This window comes from Ammospiza nelsoni, chromosome 24 (assembly GCF_027579445.1).
Source record: "Ammospiza nelsoni isolate bAmmNel1 chromosome 24, bAmmNel1.pri, whole genome shotgun sequence".
NCBI classification, from domain to species: Eukaryota; Metazoa; Chordata; class Aves; order Passeriformes; family Passerellidae; genus Ammospiza; species Ammospiza nelsoni.
The window spans coordinates 593268-608159 of NC_080656.1; the positions used below are offsets into that span (position 1 = coordinate 593268).

At 44.4% G+C, this 14892-nt stretch overlaps 1 protein-coding gene across 3 annotated transcripts in view; it reads left to right on the top strand.

Annotated features, from left to right (window-relative positions):
• APLP2 (amyloid beta precursor like protein 2) overlaps positions 1-12885 on the top strand; it is a 50234-nt gene extending 37349 nt beyond the window's left edge. For 2 of the 3 annotated variants that reach the window (XM_059488316.1, XM_059488318.1), the window contains 9 exons: positions 474-632; positions 1085-1213; positions 4936-5035; positions 5579-5749; positions 6320-6355; positions 8986-9068; positions 9903-9977; positions 10431-10586; positions 11344-12885. In XM_059488316.1, the coding sequence (XP_059344299.1) occupies positions 474-632; positions 1085-1213; positions 4936-5035; positions 5579-5749; positions 6320-6355; positions 8986-9068; positions 9903-9977; positions 10431-10586; positions 11344-11445 (1011 nt within the window). In that variant the 3' untranslated portion in view covers positions 11446-12885. The remainder of the gene's footprint in view (positions 1-473; positions 633-1084; positions 1214-4935; positions 5036-5578; positions 5750-6319; positions 6356-8985; positions 9069-9902; positions 9978-10430; positions 10587-11343) is intronic. The other variant, XM_059488317.1, reaches the window with a different exon arrangement.
• Positions 12886-14892: the final 2007 nt, after the last annotated feature.

Genomic DNA, 14892 nt, shown 5'->3' on the forward strand with positions numbered 1-14892 from the left:
ACGTAACACTTAGTGGACTGTTCTGGTTGGTTTAGAAATGAGGGTTATGACCTTTCTAAAAGAATACAGAGAGATTTGATCTGAAGGCACGCTGATGGAAAATTTGCTATGAAGTACCTTTGTAAACTTTTGCAAATTCAAATTAATGGCTTCAGGCTGAAGGGATCAATCCTGTTATTGTATTGCAGGGTTGAGGGAAAGAATTAATATTGTGTCAGTTCTTCAGCACAGCCTGGATCTCCCATCCCCAGCATAGTCTTTATGTGCAAGGTCCTTTTCACTCTTCAGACCTTTGAAATGGCTTGTGTTCTGAATTTGCAGAGATGAAATCTGCATCAGCATTTTTCCATGCCTTTCTCTCCTAACTGTAAATGGGTTGAATGTGGAGTTTTACTGTCTTTGTTAGTTCTGAGGAGTTTCAGATGGTGTTGATCACACAGTGCATTTCACCCAGATTATTTTCTTTGTTCTAGCACTTCCAGGCCATGGTAAAATCTTTGGAGAAAGAAGCAGCGAGTGAGAAGCAGCAGCTGGTAGAGACTCACCTGGCTCGTGTGGAAGCCATGCTCAACGATCGCCGTCGCATTGCCCTGGAGAACTACCTGGCTGCCCTGCAGGCTGACCCACCACGTGTGAGTTTCTTCCCTACACATTTTTCCGGTAGGATAGCATTGGGTAGGATGGCAGGTGGGAATGTCTTGATGAGAAGATTGCCTGTGACTTGCAGAAACTGGGAATTGGTTCCTAGGAAAGCTTCTTCATTGTGGAAGTTGGTGCTGCAGACTTATCAGTGGGTCTGTAATTGACTCCCACTCCTTCCTGCCTGGGGAGAAAAAATCTCTGCTTTGTTTGGTGTCCATTAAGCACAGCTCATAAGATGTGGTGCTCTGAGTTATATTGACTTAATTTTAAGTGTTCTGAATCAAACCGGCTTAATTAAAATAAAAATAAAAAATCCGGAGGGTGAGTGCAGGTGATAGATCTGTCCAGCACCAAAGTAGGCTCACACCTGAAGTGCTGTTTTCAGCTGTGGGTTTGGAGTTGACACCAGTGGTTTGACCTATTCCCTGCTCCTGTCCTGCAGCCCCACCGCATCCTGCAGGCCCTGAAGCGCTATGTGCGTGCCGAGAACAAGGATAGGCTGCACACCATCCGCCACTACCAGCATGTTCTGGCAGTGGATCCGGAGAAGGCTGCACAGATGAAATCCCAGGTATGAGGGGGTTTCTGTCAAGGGAGCCATTATTGTCCAGCCCTGGGGCTGTTGGAGGCTCTGCAAGCTGTGTATTGCAACTTCATCCTTGTGGAGCTCTCCCTCTCTCCTGTGCTTACTTCCTGTCACCAGATGTACTCGCTGCATGGTTTTCCTTGGTGACTGACAGTGTTAAAAGTTGAAGCTCTGTTTTATGCATTGTTGGTCACAGTGGCAAGTTGAGGGGTTTAGACCTAGGTCATTATCAGTTTTACATTTCCTTTTATCAAGCACCCTTGTAATGTATTTGCTGGGGACTTGGTTTTCTTGAACAGGGTTCCTCACTTCTTCCAAGTGTCTGTGTTTCCTTCCTTAGGCTTGATCTTCATAGTGCCTGTGTTTGGGGTTTGTGGGAATTCTCTCGTGCCTCTGCAGCGTTATTGCCTGGTTTCTAACACGTAAATCGTAACCATTTCCAAGTACTCGATCAATGTTGTTAGCTTTATCAGAAAGTCTGGTTTTGATGGGTTTATGTTGTACCATTTGTAAGAGGAAATCCATTAGTTATGGAAGTGATTCTCTGTGTGGACTGCTAACAGCTTCATCCAGACCCAAATGAACCAATCAACTGGCTAGTTTTGAATATAGGCACCCTGTCAAACCACTTAAAACTAAACACACCTCTGTGAAATCACACTTAAAAATGACCAAACCCTGGAAAAAACCCTCTTGCTTCTGGCTTTTGAACAGGTAACTAGATGCTAGCCGGGCTTGCTGTGCTGCGCAGCCTGGCTGGCTCAGCCGGGGGCTCGGCTCACGTTCTGCCATGCTGAGTTCAGCCGTGGCTGATGGGCCAGGCCGGCTCCCTGTGGCTCCGGCTGAGGGCTGCCGAGCCGTTCCGCTGGCACCGTGGAAAATCTCATGGCTGAGAGCAGAGGCGGCCCTGCAGCCCCGGGGCTGGGATTGACCATGTGGGGGCCAGGAACCGGGTGTGCAGCCAGAGCGGCCCTGCCCCACAGAGATCACGTGGCCGTCCGCAGGCCTGGATGAGTTATTAACTCTTCTCAGTGCACAGGTGAAACTTGCAGACCTCAGTCCTCTCTTGAGTGAGAGAAAAGGAAAGGGTGAGGACACGTAAAGGAAACAACATGGAGACACCAAGGTCAGTGAAGAAAGAGTCAAATCCCAGATGGGAGGAGAATGAGGAGATGCCTTAGTCTTGGGCTAAAATCCTCTTGTAAGGCTATGGTGAAGATATAATTGATACACCAGAGTTTTGGTTTTTTCCCCTGTAACTCGTGGAATGCACTGGGGCGATCTGGGTAGCGTTCTAACCATGACTGTGAGCAGAGGCACCTGTGTTGAAGCAAGCAGATGTTGAAGTAGCTGTGATCCAATGAGAAGCTTGAAGAGAGAGAAATGAGAGAGGTGAAAACCCTTGCCCCAGGGATGGAAGAAGAAAACCTCTGTTCCCAGGGATAAAAGAAGAGAACTTTTGTTTCTGTACTAGAACAGCTCGTCCCTAAAATTGCACCCTAACAAGCTGAAGTGGCCCATGGTGGTGGTTGTGGGAAAACTACCAAAATGTGGTAGGGACTTGGTGATTGCAGATTTCTGGGAAGGGGCTAATCGTGAAAATTAAAACCAGAAGAAAACTGTTTCTTGTGGAAAAGTCTCCATGGCATGGCAGGAGAGACTCCTCTCCCTAAGTAGACTAAAGAAAGATTATTTTAAAAGTGGTAAACTGACTGAAAATACCAAATTTATCTCTTTATGTTGTCAGTGGGGAAAAGAAAAGTTGTGAGGGCAGAGAAGTGTTCTGAAGGTTTATTTTGATTTTTTAATTATTTTTTCTTTTAATTCTGTTAATAAAGTTTCTTTGAAAGTTCTGAGCCTGCTTTGCTCTCCTTGTAATCCCTATTTTCAAAGCAGAAAATGAGTAATTCTGGTGGGTGTGCTGGCATTTGACCTGCACTAGACCCACTACACCACTACACTGTCTTTTACTTCTGAACAGCCAGGAAATCCTTTTCCTTCTGCTGGGTAGTGTATGTGAATATGTTACTTCAAATCTGGCTTTTGTATTTGTATGAGTACTTGCAGATACTCCAGAAGTCTTTGGAATTATTTTGATACTTGTTTTCACTTGTTTTAAAATAGTGAAAGATGTGCTGGAAGGCCAATTCAAAATTCAGATCAAGAATGGTCTGTTAACCCTGAAAGATCTGTTTGGAAGGATTCTTAGGTTCAGAGAGAGCTCACTGTCCTTTTGCAGCTTTACCTAATATCAGTTTGTGGCTGGTATGCTGCTTTGGAGTTTCTTTGAATTCTGCAGTGCACAAAAGATAAACAAGAAGAATGGAGAGCTTCAGGGGGACAGTGCAGTGGAGCACATTTAGTGCTGCCAAGAGGAAGAAGTAGGCACTGAGGAAAAAATGCATAAAAAACTGTATAACCAGGAGGTGGAAATGTCCTGGGTTAAGGGTAGGAAAAATCTGGAGCCTGTTGCTGTCACTTCTGGTGAGGGGCAGAGTGGTGTCAGAATGATTTTCCAGAAGCAAACCTCACCCTGGGAGGTAGCAGATTCCATGGATTCCACCTGTTTTCTGGGTGTTGGCAGTGCACATTCACCTTGTCTCCTGGTCTTCCACTGCCTATGGGATTCTTCTTAAGCTGCACATCCAGGAGGAGTGGTGGCAACTGTGGTGGTTATGATGGTGCCTGGCTCTCCATGTGGAATTCGTGGTCCCATTTTCAGACATGTCAAGCACAGCCCGGCCCAGCACTTTGTTCTGCTACTGCCACAGCCCAGGAGAGAGTGTGTGAACTGTGTTCTTAAGCTAAACCCTAAACAGTTCTCAATTAATTCTGAAGGCTGCAGTGTCAACAAATCGACATGCGAGGGATGTGGGTGGTACAGTTCAATTTCCATTCACTTTACTTTTCACATGCACTTTTAAGCTCCTCAGTCCATTTCTTGGATTGACAAGCTGCCACATGCAAAATTAAATTTTCTTCCTTGCTCTTAAAGGTCAGGCACACATCAGACTGTGAAACAGGTCCAGCTGACTCTAGCTTTTTGCAATGTTTGGCCATCTATATAAAGGTTTTCTTTGCTGTCCTTGATCCCCGATTATGCAGCACCCTCTTCAGGTCAGGCCTGACCTCACCACTGGATTTAATGTGCTTGGGAGGAGTGATTTGAGCTTGCCCAGAGCTTGAATGTATTGCTCAAAGGAAGGGAGAATACTGCTGCCAACGAGTGGGTGTAGGACAAATGTAATGCCACAGCTGGTTTGAAAAGCACCTTTGTTCTGAAACCAGAGCTGATAAAATATCCTGTCTGCTCCTTTTGCCTGTATCTTTTCTAGCAGTCAGGAATGATAATCCATTTAATAACACTGCTACAGGAGATGAATTATGACTGTGTTGGGCATATGAGAAATACCAGCTTCGGTGGCATTTTAGTGTTTGCAGTGGAGAGTTGGTTACAGTGAGAGTCAGCTGAATCCTCTCTTACTCCCAGCATTTGCCAAACTCCTGAGAGCACTGTCTGCAGATGGCCAGTTCCAGTGAAGTGTGAGAGCGCTGGTCACAGAATTGGACTGGATGGATATGTGTCCCCTATTGCCTGCCATGGCAGAGCCACCATTAATAGATACTTTATTGAGCAAGGAAAGAACTGGTTCTGTGAAGTGACTGACAGTTTTTGCTTACTCCAACGCATTCTTTTACATCTGCAGGTGATGACGCATCTTCATGTGATTGAGGAACGGATGAATCAAAGCTTGTCTCTGCTCTACAAGGTGCCATATGTGGCTGAAGAAATCCAGGATGAGATTGGTGAGTGTATATGCCAGTCCCTATGCTGCTGTGTTAAGACTCCCAAGTTTTTATATCCAATGAGCTCCCAAAAGATTTCTCTCTCCTTTGAGAGAGAAACAACAACAAGCGCTTGGGCTCAGGCTAGATACTGTCTGGATGTTACAAAATAGCCAGTCAGAATAGCTTGTTCCAAGAATTTTCACTGTCCCTTTAAGAAAAAGTCAACAATGTTCAGAATAGCAAAGCTATTTTAAATCTCTCTAAGGGAGATTTAAAAGATCCCTTTAAAAAATGCAAATGCATTCTCCCCTTATGGGTTAGTTAGTCTCATCTTGCCAAATCCTCTTGCCACATCAAACCTCTTGGCCCTTATTTGAATGCATTTCTAACCAACGCCTTTACTGAGAATTCCAGATGAAATGCACAAGATAAAATAACCTGGCAGCCCTTAGAGCAGTGTTCCCCTGCCATCCTGCCTCAGCCTGCTTCAAACCATCTGCCTCTTTCTGTCACTGCCAGGTTTCATGCAGTCTGTGTAATAATTCCTTTTATTCCTTTCAGATGAGCTGCTTCAGGAGCAGCGTGCAGACATGGATCAGTTCACATCGTCCATTTCTGAGTCCCAGGTGGATGTCAGAGTGAGCTCTGAGGAGAGTGAAGAATTTCCCCTGGATGGCAAACCTTTCCACCCGTTCCAGGTGAAAACCTTCCCAGCCTTGCCTGAAAGTGAAGGTATGTGGAACTGAACACTGGGTTTACTGGTGGTTTTCCTTAGACAGTAGGCTCAGCTGAAACAGAAAAAGCTCCAATCTCTTTGGGTGATGTAGAGTAAAGCAGTCACCCTGACAGGACCCCTCATTCACTGGAGAAGCAGTGCTGCAAGTAATGTCTGCTGAGCTGTTCTAATGATTTTCTTATTCTTCTCTTTGCAGAATTTTCCTCTCTTTTCATTTTGCAGTGAATGTTAAGTTTTTACAGTGCATCTTGACTCTGGAATTAATTTTCAGTCTTCAACAGAATTCTTGTGTAATGTTAAATCATTGTGCTGTGGCCTGTTGAAAGGCTGAAGGAATTCTTTCTTTTTTTAAATATGTATATCTATTTTTTTGTATCATTGGATGTTGACAGCTGGTGTGTGTGTGTGTATTTATTTTAAAAACGCTTGATCAGAGTCCTGAGCCTAAAGCTGTAGGCTAAAAGCTTTTCCCAGGGTCTGAGTCAGAAATCATGCACAAACCTTTTTTCCTTTCTCTCTTAATCTCCTTTCTCTGCTATTTTTGTTTTTGTTTTCCCTCCTGCTAGATCCTCAGCCGGATTTGTACCATCCAATGAAAAAAGGTTGGTTCTAAGCTGCTCCCTCACAGTGCTTTTGATCACACTCCTACCTCCTCCATGTGTCTGATAGCTTCATTTTAGTTCCATACTCACCTTGATTTTCATTTCCCTCCTTTCACTTAGAGCAGTCATGTTCACTTTTGCTTGTTTAGGCCTAGTGTTAAAGAAGCCAGGTAGTCTGAGCATCCAGCTGTGTGTGTGTGTTCCTCCCTGATGTCCTCACAAGGGTCTCAGAGTGTCTCCGTTTGTGACACTTCTCAGATTAAACCCTGCTGTGCTGGTGGGGAATAGTCCAGAGGCTCTTCTGCCTCCTGTGGAACCTGTCCTTGATGCCCCATGACACCACAAAACACTTCAGGACACAGGCTGTTTCCAATCCAAATGTCCTTGTGGGAGTGCAGCTAGTATTGGACAGATAAATCAGGAGATTCCTCCTCCATATTTGTGCTTTCCTTGGCATCACCTTCCCACACGTAGCATCTCTCCATACTAGCAAACTGTGTGTGGTTTTACATTTCTCCCTTAACTCAGGATTAATTCTACAGTAGCTCAGTGCCTGGCTAAAAAGCAGCTTTAAGAGCAGCATAGAAATATTAGCATAAAATAATGTCTCTATTAGTGATATGCAATCAGGGAAGGACCAGTAGAAAAGGGAGGCTCTTGCCGAGTAGTGCTGCATGAGCTGTGTGTGGAGTAAACCCAGTGTTTTAATATGCCTTTTGTTCCAAATATATTGTGTAGATCTCAAAGGAGAGCAAAAGATTTTGCTAATAACCATTTCATGTGAGCACACGTGGTTTTGTAACTCAGTGAAGACCAAATAGCTTGAAACTCTTCTCATTATTGACCTTTCTCTGCAAATATAAGTCACCTTCATCCCTGGTGTGGAACAGTGTACAGTGTGCTGACTGCTCCGGCAGGAATTGGAACAGACTTTAGTTAGATATTTTATTTATTAAATTTTTGGACAATTGCTGTGTTGCCTTGAGGATGATAAATTTGTGCTAGTTCTCCCTGTCTGGGTAAATATAAGAGTCTCTGATGACCTGGGGACAGCAATTGTCCTACACTTGTTCCTCCTCTCCCTTTCCTTTTTACTGAATTGCTCAAGGGCTTTGAGGGAGTATTGGGTTGGTGGAGTGGGGGGGGGATTTTGTGCAGGTGTGTGTTTGTGGATTTTTTTCCCTGTGAGGTATATAATATAAACTATGCCTTTGAGCTACATAGCACTGGGTCTGTTACTTGGTACTGCACACTGAGACAAATAGCAGAGCTCAGTGCAGCAGCTGAACTCTCAGCCCTGGAGACTGTGCTGGGTTGGCTCCTGAGACTGGAATAAAGCAGCCGTAGGCCAAAAGCTGATACAGTAGTTCTGTACAAACTATTTGTAGCTGGTTTCTCCTGAAAATCCTAATCATTGATTCCATAATAACATAACCTGCTTTGACAGTTGAGGGAAGTCAGACTGGCAGTCTTGGCCATGCTTGGAATCTGATTACTGCCTCTAAAGAAAAACGTGATGCACTAAAACCTGAGATGCTTCATAGTGAAATGTTATTTCTGTGGCATTTCAAGGCAATACAAACTTGTCACTGTAAAAACTTGCCTTGAAGCCAAGTGGCCTGTCCTTGCAGCTCATCAAAGAAAATGTTGCCAATTCCAGCAGCAGTTGACATGTCTTGGGCACCTTGCAAGCTCAGCAATTAGTGCAGAGTTGGGGGTTTGCAGTCACCAGCAAAGCCTGAAGTGCTGTAGTAGAATTTCCCCCATGTCATTGGAAAGATCCACTGCTTTTGCACTAGTGCGTCACAGGTCATTGCATTGTCCCCAGCACCAGTGGAACACTGGTGTTCTAACATGCTGTGTTATGTCAGGGCAGTTTGCATCAGACTCTCTTACTGATCTGATCTATTTATAAATGCTTTGGATCAAAACAGTTTATGCAGAGCCTTCTGTTAATTGATGTTCTTCTCTTGAGCCAATGCTGGTTCCAGCCTGGAAATGGGGTAGTAGTGTTCTGGTACAAAGGCTGGTGTAGTTCTCTGCTCCTCCCTTGTCCTGGGATTTATTTGTTTTGGGCTTCTGCCAGGTATGGGACAACAGCTCATTACAGAGCCATGCTGGGTGACCTTGGAATTCCAATTCCCATTCCTGAGGCACTTGCTGATGTGCCTGATTGCAGCAGAATGGGCAATGCTGAAAGCATTCCCTGTGTGCTGGCTCTTGGCAGATGGATGTGTGTCCACTCCTGTTCGGGGTCACAGAGGGGTGTTGGTGACCTGGGGTGACACCAGCAGCCATTACTGCACTTACTGTGTGTTATGTCTTGTCTGGAGCTGTCTAACAGAAGCACTTAACTGTACGGTTTGTCTGAATTGACACCTCAGCCAGATTTTGGTGATGAGTCTTGTCTGCTCCTCTCATTGCCACCTCATTTCCCCTCATTAACAGCCCTCCTAATCACTTGTCACTGTAGTTTGTGAGCTGCCATCTGACACAGCAGCATGAGGACAGGTTAATACCCAGCAGTCTGTGCAGTTAAACACACGATCCAAAGCAGCTCTACACAGAGTAGGTGACCCTTCCAAAATGTTCCTAAGGGCTGATGGACTCTCCTTGCTCTTTTGGTGCAGGTTCTGGCATGACTGAGCTGGACGGGCTGATTGGTGCTGAAGAAAAAGTGATTAATAGCAAGAACAAGGTGGATGAAAATGTGGTGAGTTCTCCACCTTTATTTTGTGAAGCTAAACCTGCTGTGGACACTAATTAATAGCAATGGCTTGTTTCAATGTCTCGCTCCAGCTCACAGAATGTCAGTGTGCTCATTATCCATATGGTGGGGGGGAGTCAGTTTGGTGACTGTTGTAGGCTCTTAATACTGAGTAGCATCAGAAGGGTGGGAGGGGAAGGGAAGGAGAGAGCTTCAGATCTTTGGCAGTCTGATTATGAGAACTCTCTGATTTAGGAATGCTTTTCCCAAGCATTTTTGATGTCCCTTTATTTTCACTAGGTTCACTGTCTGAACACACTGAATACTGGTGTGTTCCATCTGTGTCTCCCACTATTTTTCATGGCAAGGGAGGCCTCGTCTTCCTCCGAAGTTGAGCAACCCAGCAGAAGTTGTCTCTACAGTGTCAAGAATTCTCTAGGTTCTAGTGACAGCCCTTTGCCTCAATTCCATGGGTTTAAAAAAACTAAAAAGTCACCTTTTGAATTTTCTTTCAATACTGTTTTAAAGACACAGGTTACATCTTACATAACAGAAATGCTGGGTCCAAAGTTAGCAACTTTTTTTATTTATTTTTTTTTTCACTGGGGCTTTAGTTTGAGATAGTGTGGAGGTAACTAGCTGTGATACTATCTCAATACTGTCTCTGGTGGCTGTACAAGAGTTGGTGAACATTCCATGCTGTTAAGAGCAAAGGGGAGATGGTAAGTGGTCCTGAGCCTTTGCTAGTGTTCATTAAAGGTCTCTTGTTTGTCTTCCTCTTCCTTCTCCTCCTTGTTTTGTGTGGATCCTTCCATAAAACACTTTTGTGGCCGTTTTTAGGTAATTGATGAAACCCTTGATGTGAAGGAGATGATTTTCAATGCAGAGCGTGTCGGAGGGCTGGTGGATGAGCCGGTAGGTTTGTGGCTGCTGAATCCAGGGACTGGCAAATTCCTAATGCTGGATTTTGATGACTATTTTTACTGAATTCAGGATTTGGTGCCTGGATGCCTAGGGGCTCATGCAGAGTGAAGTACAGCCGTTCTGTGTAAGGATGTAAACAGTGAACACACATTAGATATTAACTTGACTCCTACTGCAAAATTGTTTTGTGGGATAGGGAAGTGATGTGGCCAGTGTCTGTCCAGAGCTGCTAAGTGGGGAAAGAATTTTGCAGTGGTTATCCTTTTGATGGAATATTTAGAGGTGAAATATGTAGGGCTGCTATATATATACACTGTCTAGTGTATAATCAGTCATATCTCAGTACCACAGATGGTCAAAGACCTTACTAGTGGCCATGGTTAGGTTCAGCAGTGCATCTCCCTTATTGCTCTTCCTCAACCTGCTCTGTTTTCTTCCCTCCAGGATAATGACAACTCCCTCCGTGATGACTTTGGCTTCAGCAGCAGTGCCCTTATTGGGCTGTTGGTGATTGCTGTTGCCATAGCTACTGTTATAGTCATCAGCTTGGTGATGCTGAGGAAGAGGCAGTATGGGACCATCAGCCATGGAATTGTGGAGGTGAGAAACAGCTCCATAACTGAGGATGAAAATAGTCAGTGTTGAATCACATGTGTGTGGGGGTAGAGAATGGCAGGAGCTGCCAAGCCATGGAGAGTTCTGCTTCTGGCTGGGTAGGAATTAACTCTGTCCCTGCTGACACCATCATTGCTTGTTCCTCAGTGTGCAGGTGCCAGTCCCAGGTGTGCTGTGCTGGCACCTGCCACTCCCGAGTTGCATTTGCTTATCACTAGGATTTACTTAGGCTTTCCTGGCTGGCTCAGGGTAGGATTTAGCAGTAAATGAGCTTTTCAGGCAATATCTTTAGCAGGGCAGTCAGTCAGTCAATGCACAGCAGTTTGTCCTCCTGGCTAATTGACAATTAAGATGTTGTGATTGGCGAAATGCTGAAGAGCAGCTCCTTCTTCCTTGCACATTTCTATGACAACTTAATGGAGCCCAGAGAAAGCTTCTTTTTCCCTTTGCCCCACCCATGCTGGAGATCATAACAACCTCTTCAATGAGAGAAGTGAGTCCCTGATTTGCAGTGTTGACTGAGCAATGACAGATTTGTGAGAATATCCCCACAGGGGATTGGGTGGGCAGGAGGCATCAGCTCTGGAACAAGCGATTCTATTCAAATTACCTTTTGCAGTTTACGTTTTTTTCCATTTACTGCTCACCATGGTATTCCCTCAGTGTTTGTCTGTTGCCTCTTGTTTTGTGGAATCAATCCTGGAAGTGTCTCCTTGACCAGTATCATGTGTTTTTTCCAAAGGTTGACCCGATGCTCACCCCTGAGGAGCGGCATCTGAGCAAGATGCAAAACCATGGCTATGAGAATCCCACTTACAAATACCTGGAGCAGATGCAGATATAAAAGAGATGAAGGTGGAATAGCCCCGATGGGAAAAGGTGCGGGGCGAAGGGCCAAAGTGGTTCAGTGTTTTGGATCAGCTACTGACCAACAGTTGCTTCAAGAGGACTTCATCTTACATTCAGAACTCCTGGATCATTAAGACTATAATTACTACTGTAGAGTTGCAATTTCCATTCTTTAAAATGGGTGAAGAAATGATAATATAACAATATGATATATAAATCTCCTTAAATGGGAAAAATTGATCTATTGCAGATATTTGACTGAGATGTAGTTTTCTTTTTTTTTTAATAATCTGAAAAATACCAGTTCTGTTGTACTGTTGTCTGATACAAGCTCTATATATATAAAAATGGGAAATGTTGATTTTTATTTCTGATAGACCACCTGTATATTGAGGATCGTTTGTACCAGCCCACCTTCAAAAAAGGAGACAGTTGTGGCTCTTTGGTAATTTTGGCTTTTGTATATAATGCATTATTCTTTTCCTTTTTTTTTTTAAAGTGAATTTCACTGGGACTTGCAAAGAGATTAATTTAGGGATAGAAGCTATTACAGCATAAGCAAAGAAGCAGTTGGGAATGGTAACTAACAAAATTCCCTATAATGAGACAAAAAAAAGAAAAAGAGAAAAAAAAAAGGAAAAAAACCTCCATCTCCATATGCCAGTGGTGTGCACCCTGCTGCTCAGCAGCTTGGGCTCTAGGAATCAAGACTCCCTGGAGGCAAGGAGTTAAAAGGCTTCTAGCATCTCTGTTTATAGTTATTCTAGTAGAATGTTAGAACATGGTTTGTGCATACTTGGGTCTGCACATTCCTCTTCGAGATTCAGTTCTGCTCTGTTCTTCAGTTGGAAGTTCTGGTATTGAATTGAAATCTCTGTTCTCAGCCAGTTTCCTTCAGTACTCACCTGGCATTAACAGCCCCCTCTTACTACTACTTTCTAATTTCCCCAGCTCTCCTGCCTCACCAACATGGTAAGTAGTTAAGAGCCACAGGTTTTTGAGCCTTTGCATCTCTCTGGGTGATGTTGGGCCAGAAATGACAAATCACTGCAATAACTGGGACCTTGGGAGCTGACAAACACAAAGAGGTCTCTTAGGTGGGGATGGAAGACAGTGACATGTTGGGAAAGGGATGCTGCCTACTTTAAGGGAAATAGGATGCATAGGCCCCAAGAAGAACAAAAGGGGCATTGTTCCATTCACCATCATCATGTCTTTGTAATGCTTGTATAGTTGGTGTTAATGCTCACGGCTTTTTTGAATCTGGGGGTTCTGGTAACCTGTGGTGTATTTTTTCTATTTTTCCTGTGACTTTATTTTTTCTTCCCCTTTCCGTGTTTCTTCCCACTATGCACAGATTTACCTGCAAACTCCTTAGTGTGGTCTGTGGGGAATGTACAAAGTTTAAACACATCAATAAACACTTTAACTTCCAGATTGCTTCTTCTCTTTATTCATGGGCTCACTCTAATTCCCGGTCCTCCCACTCTGTCCTGCCAAGCTCACAAAACCTTTCCCTGACAGTGAGAAAGACTGTACAGGTTCTGATGTATAACCATACCTGCAGTCTTTTGAGGTATTTCCAGATCCTGATAACATTTCTGGAGTGGAGGAGGCAGGATGCTAAACAAACAGCTGGATCCTGAGAAGCGTTAAAGCAGCAGCTGGAGTGCAGGTTGGGGAGAGCTGGGCTGGGGCTGCCTCTGGCTGCTTTTGAAAGATGCTGTGGATGGTTCTCCCCATTCCCAGGATGCAGGTGGCTGCTGGCACACTCTGTGGGGGCAAGCAGAGCCAAGGCTCTCTGCAGTGACAAGCTGTTCTGTCTCTGGCCATCCACCTGCACTTCCTTGAGAGCCACAGGGACCCTGTGCTGGCTGTGTGCTCAAAGCCTGTGACATCCACAGGCCTCAGGAATGGGACTGGGCAGAAGGGCAGCAGGAAACCTTAGAATTCCTAGATATGAGGGCATGGATAAAGACCTCACAATGACACAGTTTCTGTGGTTGCTTCTGGTGGATGGCCAGATCTGAAATAATTGAAGTCATAGAGCCCAGGGCAAGAATCAGCTAATTAAGGTTAGTGCTCACTGAATTGCTGCTGCTGTTTTATGAGGGGAAATAACTGTTTGGTTTAAGTCTCTCTTCCAGAACACCTAAAACTAACAGCCTGTAAAGCTCAAAGCTATTTCTGGTCCCATGTGTCATTCCTCTCTGTTCTCCTTTGAGGTGTGACCTCAAGCACATATTCCTACTCTCTCATCTCAGTGAAATGTTCTAAGAGTCACTGTCACTTGAATGTCATTTTAGAGGTCAATAGACAGAATTAATTTTCCTCCATATTGATCTATGCAGTTGCCAGTAGGTCTGGAGGAAGAGAAGGAGAGGACAAACAAGAAGGTTTAGCAATTTGGAACAGGAAGCACTTGCTTGTCCTGTTTCTCCTTAAACAGGGGCTCCTTGGTTCCACTGAAACCTCCATATTCTGGTTAAATTATTCAGACACTGAGGAAAGAGCAGATGCTGTCCTAGAAAATGCCTTCTGTTGGCTTGTCACAACTACTTGGGAGAGAGTTTTGATTTTAAACTAAATTTAATTTAAATGATGCCAAAGCATATCTGCAGCCCAGTGCCATTCTTGAACTGCACCCTCAGGTAGGGTGACCTGCAAGTGAAACAAATTACAGAGGCTGCAGACTGAGTTCCAGAATTGAATTTGGGTATCAGATTTTTCCTTTGATAAATTCTATTAGTTCTGCAAAATAAATACATCAGGCTGGAATCAAAGTCTGTTAGCTCCATGCTTTGGGACAGACTGCCAAGCACTTGGGATCAATTCTTTAGGATGGATTTTGACCACAGTTCCTGAAAAGTCATGCTGAAACTTAGCTGCTTGAAGATGGATGCTAAGGCACGTCCCAAGAGTTCCTGGTTTTAGCTGTGCAAGCAGAGGGGCTGATGCCAGCAAAGAGGCAATGAGGTAGTTTGGGAAAATATCAGCAATTTCATGGCAATGAGATGCTTAAAATTAAATTATTCAGAGCACAGTGGAGCAGTTGGCTGGGAGAAGACTTGCAGCATGTGGAGAGCTGCATTTCAATAGAAACACTGATTTTAAAGAAAAAGTGCTTCAAGAGGAAACACTTTTTTTCCTCACTCTCTGGTGAGGAAACAGGATGTTTGAGAAGGGTCTTTGGGAATGCTGAGCAGAGGAAGTGCTGGGTCAGTTTGTCTCCTTTCTCCTGAAGCTGTTTGTGGCATTCCTGCAAGGGCAGAGTGATGAACGTCAGTGCATCAGGACTGTGATGTGCACAGGAACAAGTGGATGGAACGTGGGTGGATTGATTTTACCAGCCTTACTTGTCTCTGATGTGCAGAGCAACACTTGTGTGAAGTGTGGTTTTGATCATTCAGCCCTGGCCCACAGAAGAGATTAAAAGGTGCCC